Source organism: Triticum urartu, chromosome 5A (genome assembly GCF_056163025.1).
Source record: "Triticum urartu cultivar PI428250 chromosome 5A, HENAU_Tu73, whole genome shotgun sequence".
Taxonomy (NCBI): Eukaryota; Viridiplantae; Streptophyta; class Magnoliopsida; order Poales; family Poaceae; genus Triticum; species Triticum urartu.
The window spans coordinates 56391551-56400204 of record NC_141877.1 but is presented as its reverse complement, the minus strand read 5'-3'; the positions used below and the strand labels follow the sequence as shown (position 1 = coordinate 56400204).

The 8654-nt window shown below is 54.6% G+C and overlaps 1 protein-coding gene across 1 annotated transcript; it reads right to left on the bottom strand.

Moving 5' to 3' along the window:
- Positions 1-2523: 2523 nt before the first annotated feature.
- Positions 2524-4263, bottom strand: LOC125507822 (uncharacterized). Its single transcript, XM_048672339.2, has one exon. It carries the CDS (start codon positions 3982-3984, stop codon positions 2881-2883), a length of 1104 nt encoding a protein of 367 aa, XP_048528296.1. The 5' UTR covers positions 3985-4263; the 3' UTR covers positions 2524-2880.
- Between the last annotated feature and the right edge of the window lie 4391 nt (positions 4264-8654).

Genomic DNA, 8654 nt, shown 5'->3' with positions numbered 1-8654 from the left:
CGTGCCAAATCCAAAGATCCTATGATGCAACTGCTTCAAGAATGATGGTGGGCTTGTTAACATGACCATGATATTGCCCTTGTAAAACCTTCGGGCAGTTCTTCCATTTCCAATGCATGCAGTCAAGAGATCAAAGCAAACATGGCCACCCTCTTACTTCTGAGATTGCCAGGAGCTTGTCCGTGTCTGCCACAGTTGGTTCTCTCAGGTACCGAGGTCCGGACACCTCGACCACGGCAGTTGCAAACCTGACCATGGCATCTCCGCATGTGCTCTCAGACATCCGTAGGTACTCATCCCACGAATTAGCGCTTGTGCCATATGCAAGCATCCGGAGTGCGGCCATGCACTTCTGGTAATCAGAGAAGCCAATCGTTCCCATGGTATCCTTCTTCAGGATGAAGTAGTCATCGTAGGACCGGACGCCATGATACAAACGATCGAAGACAGTCTTGCGCATCCGAAAACGCCGGCGAAAATGGTCAGCGAATAGTGCATCAGGGGCAAAGTAGTCGACCATCAGTGTCAAATGCCTGCGCGCGTTGTTGTTGTTGAGCACTGAATGACCCTTGATCCAGCCCTTGAAATTGAGAACATGCTCCTCCGCATGCTCCACGTCTTTAAGGATCGCCTGCATCATCATCGTCGCATCGGAGTACTCCTCCTCGTTCGACGAGCCGTCGGACGACTCAACATACTGCTCGTATATGTACTCAAGAAGGGACAACTGTAAAGCTCCGGCGATTCATCGAACAGTTGCTGGGCATGATAGAGGATGGTACCTGGGGGACGGTCGGAGGACAGGGGGTTGAACCGAGAAAGGGCCCTGCTGGATCGCCGAAGGTGATGGAGATGCAGATTTCGGCATGGGTGTGGCGTGGTGGCCGGGGTGGTGGAGCGGCGGCGACGCAAGAGAGAAAGAAAGGAAGGAGAGAAAAAGGGAGGATGGAGTCGCGGGGTTGTGGAAGGGTTTTGGGTGGGCCTAGTGTGTCCGATTCGTACGTTTCACGTGTCCAGACTTCCGTAAAACTCCCTCAGTTTTGTCTTCATTTTTGCGGGAGGAATCACCTCCGGACCGCCTCGCGGACCGGTACAGACCCGCCTTGGATGGCTTCAGCGATCCGAACGATTGCGGAAGATTTACGTGTCGATCTTGAAGATGCCAACGAAATAAGTTGGTCAGTGGGCGACAAAAAACCCTCCAGAGGTCATTTAGTAAAAATAATACTGTACCATGTTGAGCTGTTGTTGGCACTTGGCAGTCAGCCTTGCACGTAGTAGTAGTACATCCGGTTGAATGTTTGGATCCAGGTCCAAGCACCGGTGGCCGCTGCTCCGTCAGATCAGGTGGGGGACAAACGTACCGGAGCACCGAGCCGAGACATGACACATGACAGGCGGACGGCATGCATGCATGCACGAAGCACGGCGCGGACCGATCCCGTCCGTCCGTGCCGGCCGGCGCCGGTGCCGCCGCCGTACGCGCGTGCTCCGGTAACTTGTGAACGCGAGGAGTTCATCCATCCATCCATCCATTGACGAGTCTGCAGAAATCGGCGGAAGCAGCGGCACATGGAACGGAAAGGCGGGAATCAATGAGGAGGCGGCGGAGGAGGAAGAAGATGGCCTCGGCCAATCGGGAGGCTGTCGCCAGCCAGCCAGATCGGCGACTCCATAGACCATGGCGGCACATGCGTCACGTCTGCGTGCCAGTCCAGCAGCCCGACACTGGCACCGACCGACCCCATGCATGTGGCTCCCCGGCACGTTGTCCTCGCCGACTACGCCGTGGTAGGAGAGTATGTATCCCGAACGAACATAGGATGGAAGATTCAGACAACCTTTTAATTTAGTTTAGTTTAGTTTAGTTTAACCTGTTTGATTGATCTTGTCCTAGACTACTGCTGCTCCGGTTCCGGCCGGCCGGCGTTGGATTGGGTGTGTGATGAGTGATGAGCCGATGAATCATTGCGTTGCAGCTAGGAGTAGTATTGTTGCAGTCATGGCGCCGACGGGCAGCTTTACTTACTCATCGATCAATCAATGGATTGCGCTGCATGGCGACGACGGTCTCTACCGACCCAGCTAGCCGGAGGCCCATGGCACATGCCGCTATGATCGATCTGAACTGGACCCCCACCACTAACGCAAGTGCAGTGCAGATGGATCCATCGCCGGCCGGGCGGGGCCGCCGCGCACCACGACCGGTCTCCTCCCCGACTCACTTCCATCCTTTCCCTCAGTTCCCTCCCTCCGTCCGTCCATCCATCCATCCTCTCCGGCGCCATCCGCCGCACCAGGGTACGGCGAGGTGGTTTGGAAGAAGCCCGTACGTGCTTGACTCGTGCAAGTGGTTCCTGTCACGCGCGGCCTGGAAAGGAGCAACGCGTGCCTCGTACTTTGCTCAAACCCCAGCGGAAGCGTACGCACCACAACTCAACTTTTCAGTTTCCACTTTCTCAGCACCACAGACAAACAAACAAGCCGGCAACGGAACACGACGCGAATGGGAAAAGCCCCGAATTCCGATGCGTACGCTGTCTTCAACATAACCTCATCATCATCATCATCACAACCACCATCAGTACTTCCTCACGCACTAGAAAAAGTATAGAAGAACTCGCCGGATCACTGCTACCTCGCATGTATTTACATCCCAGATTCAAGGTACTACTTGTCCTCACGCAAGAGATTCAGGCGTACTCCGTCAGATTCAAGCTTAATTTTCGAACAAAAATACCTAATTAAGCGTCGTCATCCAAAAACAGCAGGATTAATACGGCTCGTCCGAGCTCATCAATGGCGGTGTGGTGGTGGTGGTGTATGTTCCATGATGATGGTGATGATGATTCTCCCGAGGAGGACAGACGGACACGGACGTTAATGCGAGGAGGATGGCGGCGGCGGTGGTGCGGCGGCCTCCTTCTTGGCCACCTTGCCCTGCTTCTTGGCGGCGGCGTGGGCGGCGGCGGCGGTGGACGCGGACGACGGGGAGAAGAGCCGGTCGATGCCGAACACGGACACGGACTTGCGGCAGACGGGCACGTTCAGCACCGGCGTCACGCGCACGTGCGCCGAGTAGGACCGCTCCATGCCGCTGCCGCCGGACCCGGACCGGTGGCGCCGCCCGCCCGCCAGGCTGCTCGGGCTGCTGGAGCTGCGGCCCAGCCCGTTGAACACCACCTTGCCGGCCGCGTTCAGGCGCGGGCTGTCGGCGGCCACGGCGGAGGGGGGAGGCGGAGGAGGCGGGGGCGGCGGTGGCGGCGCGGCCGCCTGCGCCGCCGTGAGCCGGATCTTGGGCGGGAGCTGGTGCTGCGACGTGCTGACGGGAGGCGCCGCGGTCGGCGATGGAGTTGGGGCCGATGCGGGTGCCGGCGCGGGCTCGTTGGGGTCGCGGAGGAGCGGGAGGCTCAGCGACGGCTCCTGCTCGGGCGGCTTCGGCCCGCGGCGGAGGAGGCGGCGGAGCGGCTGCTTGGTCTCCGTGGACGACGAGGAGGAGGAAGACGAGGACGCCTGCTGCTTCCGCATCCGGAGCAGGTCCCTCCACCTCCTGGCCGGGACCTTGGGCTCCTCCGCCGCCTGCTCCGCCTCCACCGCCGCATCCTTCGTCTCCTCCTCCGCCCTCGGCGTCTCGGGCTGCTGCTGCTGCTGCGCTGTCGCCGCCGGGGCCAGCGGAGGCCGCGTGGCCACCGCCACCTCTGCCGAACAACCACTCGAAGACGGGAGGCGGAGCGGCACGAGCTTGCCCCCGGAGAAGAGCTCGTCGGCGGGGAGCATGGTGGACACGGCGGAGCAGCCGGCGAGCAGGAACTCGAAGTCGTTGCTGGCCTTGCCCGTTCCCGCACCCCCCGCGGCGGCGCACCCGGCGGCGTCCTCGAGGCTGAAGGAGACGCGCGGGCCGAGCCACTGCATGGCGGCGGACGGCGGGGGCGGGGGCGGCGGCGGCGGCGGGGCTGGGGGGCGCGACGCCGCGGCGGAGGCCATGGATCGGGTCGAGGCGCGGGACGCGGTGCCCCGTTCGCTCCTCGAGGCGGCGGCGGCGCGCGTGCGTCGGGATGGGAGCCGCGGGCGAGTTGTCTTCTCTTCTTGTTGGTTGGGCTTGGCGGAGGAAGGGCGCGGAAGGGAACAAAATAGAGGAGTTGAGGAGGGTGGCAGAGTAGAGTATGGCAGTGGTAGCTGTGCGTGCGTGAGGCGTGTCTTGGGAAAGGCGATGTGGCGCAGTCGCCGTCTTGATTAGAGTTGTTTTCGTTGGGGGCCGTGCGGTGGACTTGTGGGGGGGCCTTGGGGTTGGGTGTGCCATATGAATGTGTGGACTTGTTTGCTTGCTGGTTCATCACTCGCTTTTATTCAATCGTCAATTTTTCTTTCTGAATGCTGGTAGGAGGGCTACCACCAAATTCATTGATCAGCAGGGGAGGGTGCATCAAGTGAGTGCGCTGCAAAATGGCAAAGCACCCGAAGAAATGGATGCAAAAACGGGGAAAAAAGGATTGCGGCAACCACTCAGCCAGCGTCAAAGGGGATCCCCGCTCCGGCCATGTTCCACATACGTATTTCACCATGAACATGCCATCATCCAGCGCCGCATGCTGAAAAATGCGTCTGTTGCGTTTGTCCCAAATTTCCTAGCATATCAAGAAAGTTTTGATTGTCTGCATGAGGTTCAATCAGGCCCACACGAAAAGGAAAACAGACTGTTTGGTTGGCTGCATACACTGTTGGACCTGTATAGCACGGAACTTAAAGTATCTCTAGGTCTGCCTCGCTGAAAACGCTCAGATCGACAGTTTCTTGCGAGCTGGCCGAGGCGAGCGCAAGCGAGCGGGCTCTTGCACAGGTGGAGACGGGAGGGATGCGAGGTGATTACTTGAGGTCTTCTTCAACCTCCTCTAGTAAGCTTCTCTCTAATCTCCTCTCCTCCTTGTCCCTCTGATCTACATAACGGTGCTTCGATTCGAGGTAATCTCTACACGAAAAAGATGCACCTTGATGCTACGGTTCCATTTAGGCGATCGGTTTGTAGTTTCTCGGCTAGAAGTTCTTTATTTCGTGTTTCCGTTTGGAGCTATTCTGGACAAATTTTGTCAAATTCGCCGCGCACGATCGATCGTTTGAAATTTTCTTTGACCAGCAGCCTAATCTCGCAGTTTCACACAAAATTCGTGTTGTAAGTTTTTGGTTTCGACGATCGTAGCTTCATCTCTCCTTGAACAGCAGTCTAGTGCACTCACGCCACCATGTCGAGCTCCTCTGTCCTCTGCTCAGAGCCCTCCTATTCGTCCCTCTCGACGCCGACGCCCTTCCCCTTGATCTCCTTGCCCGCGTCCTACTACACTAGAGTCGTTTCCGGCGTCGCTCATCTCGGCCTACTCTCTGTCGTCCTCCTACCGCACTGACGCTGCAATGGCGCGCACACTGCTTTCTTGTGTCCTCTGCCTCCGTACACACTGCACTTCGCCGCGCCACCAACGGGATCAATCATCTCAGCCATGTTCCACATACGTATTTCACCGTGAACATGCCATCATCCAGCGTCGTATGCTGGAAAATGCGTCTGTTGCGTTCATCCCAAATTTCCCAGGACATTAAGGGCGTTTTGGTTGCTTGCATGAGGCTCAGCCAGGCCCGCACGGAAAGGAAACAGGCTGTTTGGTTGGTTGTATATACTGTTCGGCCTGTATAGCACGGAACTTAAAGCACCTCTAGATCTGCCTCACTTAAAACGTTCAGATCAACAGTTTCTTGCGAGCCAGGCCGAGGCGAGCGCAAGCAAGCGGACTCTTGCACAAGTGGAGACACGAGGGATGCGAGGTGATTACATGAGGTCTTCTTCAACCTCTAGTAAGCTTCTCTCGAATCTCCACTCTTCCTTGTCCCTTTGATCTACACAACTGTGCTTCGATTCGAGGTAAGCTCTACAGGTAAAAGATGCACCTCGATGCTACGGTTCCATTCAGGTGATCGGTTTGTAGTTTTGTCGTCCGGAAGTTCTTTATTTCGTGTTCCCGTTTGGGGCTATTATGGATAAATTTTGTCAAATTTGTCGCGCACGACCGATCGTTTGAAATTTCCTTTGACCAGCAGCCTAATCTCGCAGTTTCGCACTAAATTCGTGTTGTAAGTTTTTGGTTTCGATGATCGTGGCTTTATCTCTCCTTGAACAGCAGGCTAGTGCACTCATGCTGCCATGTCGAGCTCCTATGTCCTCTGCTTAGAGCCCTCCTATTCGTCCCTCTCGACGCCGACGCGCTTCCCTTTGATCTCCTTGCCCACGTCCTACTACACTAAAATCGTTTCCGGCGTCGCTCATCTCGGCCTACTCTCTGTCGTCCTCTGATACGTCTCCAATGTATCTACAATTTTTGATTGTTCCATACTATTATATTATCAACCTTAGATGTTTTATATGCATTTATATGCTGTTTTATATGATTTTGAGGACTAACCTATTAACCTAGAGCCCAGTGTCAGTTTTTGTTTTTTCCTTATTTTTGAGTATCGCAGAAAAGGAAAACCAAACCGAGTCCAATCGACCTGAAACTTCACGGAATTTATTTTTGGACCAGAAGAAGGACACGAAGTAAAAGAGTTGGGCCAGAAGAGTCCTGGGCTGCCCACGAGGGTGGGGGCTCGCCCACCCCCCCGGGCGCGCCTCCCTACCTCATGGACAGCCCGGAGACCCCCCTGCCTTGTTCCCAACTCCAACACCTTTTATATAACCCAAAACTTCCAGAAAGAAACCTAGATCGGGAGTTCCGCCGCCAGAAGTCTCTGTAGCCACCGAAAACCAATCTAGACCCGTTCCGGCACCCTATCGGAGGGGGGAATCCCTCTCCGGTGGCCATCTTCATCATCCCGGCGCTCTCCATAACGCCATGGGGCTGAGGGTATGTACCAGTAGCTATGTGTTTGATCTCTTTCTCGTGTTCTTGAGGTGTTACGTGTTGGGGAACGTAGTAATTTCAAAAAAATTCCTACGCACACGCAAGATCATGGTGATGCATAGCAACAGAGGGGAGAGTGTTGTCCACGTACCCTCGTAGATCGTTAAGCGGAAGCATTATAACAACGCGGTTGATGTAGTCGTACGTCTTCACGATCGACCGATCCTCAGCACTGAATGTACGGCACCTCCGCATTCAGCACACATTCAGCTCGGTGACGTCCCGCGAACTCACGATCTAGTAGAGCTCGGGGAAGAGTTTCGTCAGCACGACGGCGTGGTGACGATGTTGATGAAGCTACCGTCGTAGGGCTTCGCCTAAGCACCGCTACGATATAACCGAGGTGGATTATGGTGGAGGGGGGCACCGCGGTCGGCGATGGAGTTGGGGCCGATGCGGGTGCCGGCGCGGGCTCGTTGGGGTCGCGGAGGAGCGGGAGGCTCAGCGACGGCTCCTGCGAGGGCTACCACCAAATTCATTGATCAGCAGGGGAGGCTGCATCAAGTATTCAAGTGAGTGCGCTGGAAAATGGCAAAGCACCCAAAGAAATGGATGCAAAAACGGGGAAAAAAGGATTGCGGCGACTACTCAGACTAGCCACAATGGGTAATTACATAGAGTAATAACATGAGCATGTTAGTACTACTACTCTATGTTACTACCTCTATAGTGGAGAGTAATATATGTGTGGTAACATGCAACACCTCATTTATTAGGCTATAGACTCATCTTGCCTTGATATGTGTGAGCTTACTCATACGAGTATAAGACTACCCACATAGATGGTAACATCACACTTATCTAGACAAAATAACATGCCCATGTTAGTACTACTACTCCATGTTACTACCTCTATAGTGGGGTGTAACATATGTGTGATAACATGCAACACTTCATTTATTAGGCTATAGACTCATCTTGTCTTGATATGTGTGAGCTTACTCATACGAGTAAGACTACCCACAATGGGAGTAACATAGATGGTAACATCACACTTATCTAGACAAAATAGATGATGCGGCATGTAATTAATGAAGAAAGAGAGGCATGTGGTAACATAGCTAGTTACTGTAACATCACACATATCAAGAAAAGATGAGTCTACAACATAATAAATGAAGTGATGCATGGCACAACACATATGTTACTACCCACTCTGGAGGTAATAACATATGCATGTTACTCCCCACTGTAACTGGCTATGTTATCACATGTCTCTTTTTTTTCATTTATCGCTTGCTAGATCATTTATTTTATCTAGATATGTGTGATATTACTACCTATATTGCTTCCACTGTGGGTAGTCTCAGCCAGGGTCAAAGGGGATCCCCGCTCGCCAAAGGCGGCTGTCCAAAGGAAGAAGCGGCATTTAGCTAGCGCCCAGCCCGACCAAATTAGCTTGTATCCTTCCAGAGTTGTGGCGCCTGCAAACTGTAGATGGTAAGCCAAGCTCGCCGAGTAGATGCCTGAGGCGTTAAATCGCCAAGAGATGGTGTCTGATCGTCCCACAGTGAGAGTAATGGCGTTTTATGTGGGAGGCGAGCAGGGTGAGTTCCTCAATCATCATGGGTGACAAGCCAAGTATCATCGCGCAACGCGTCATGCATAGACCTGTTTTTTCCTAACGGAGATCTTGAACAGGCTCGGGGCGATGATGTTCGGACAAAGCCCACGCAGCCATCGGTCATGCCAAAATGTAGCAAGGCGTCC

Coding starts and splice junctions, on each gene's coding strand:
- LOC125507822 (XM_048672339.2), bottom strand. CDS start 3,984: ATGGCCTCCGCCGCGGCGTCGCGCCCCCCAGCCCCGCCGCCGCCGCCG.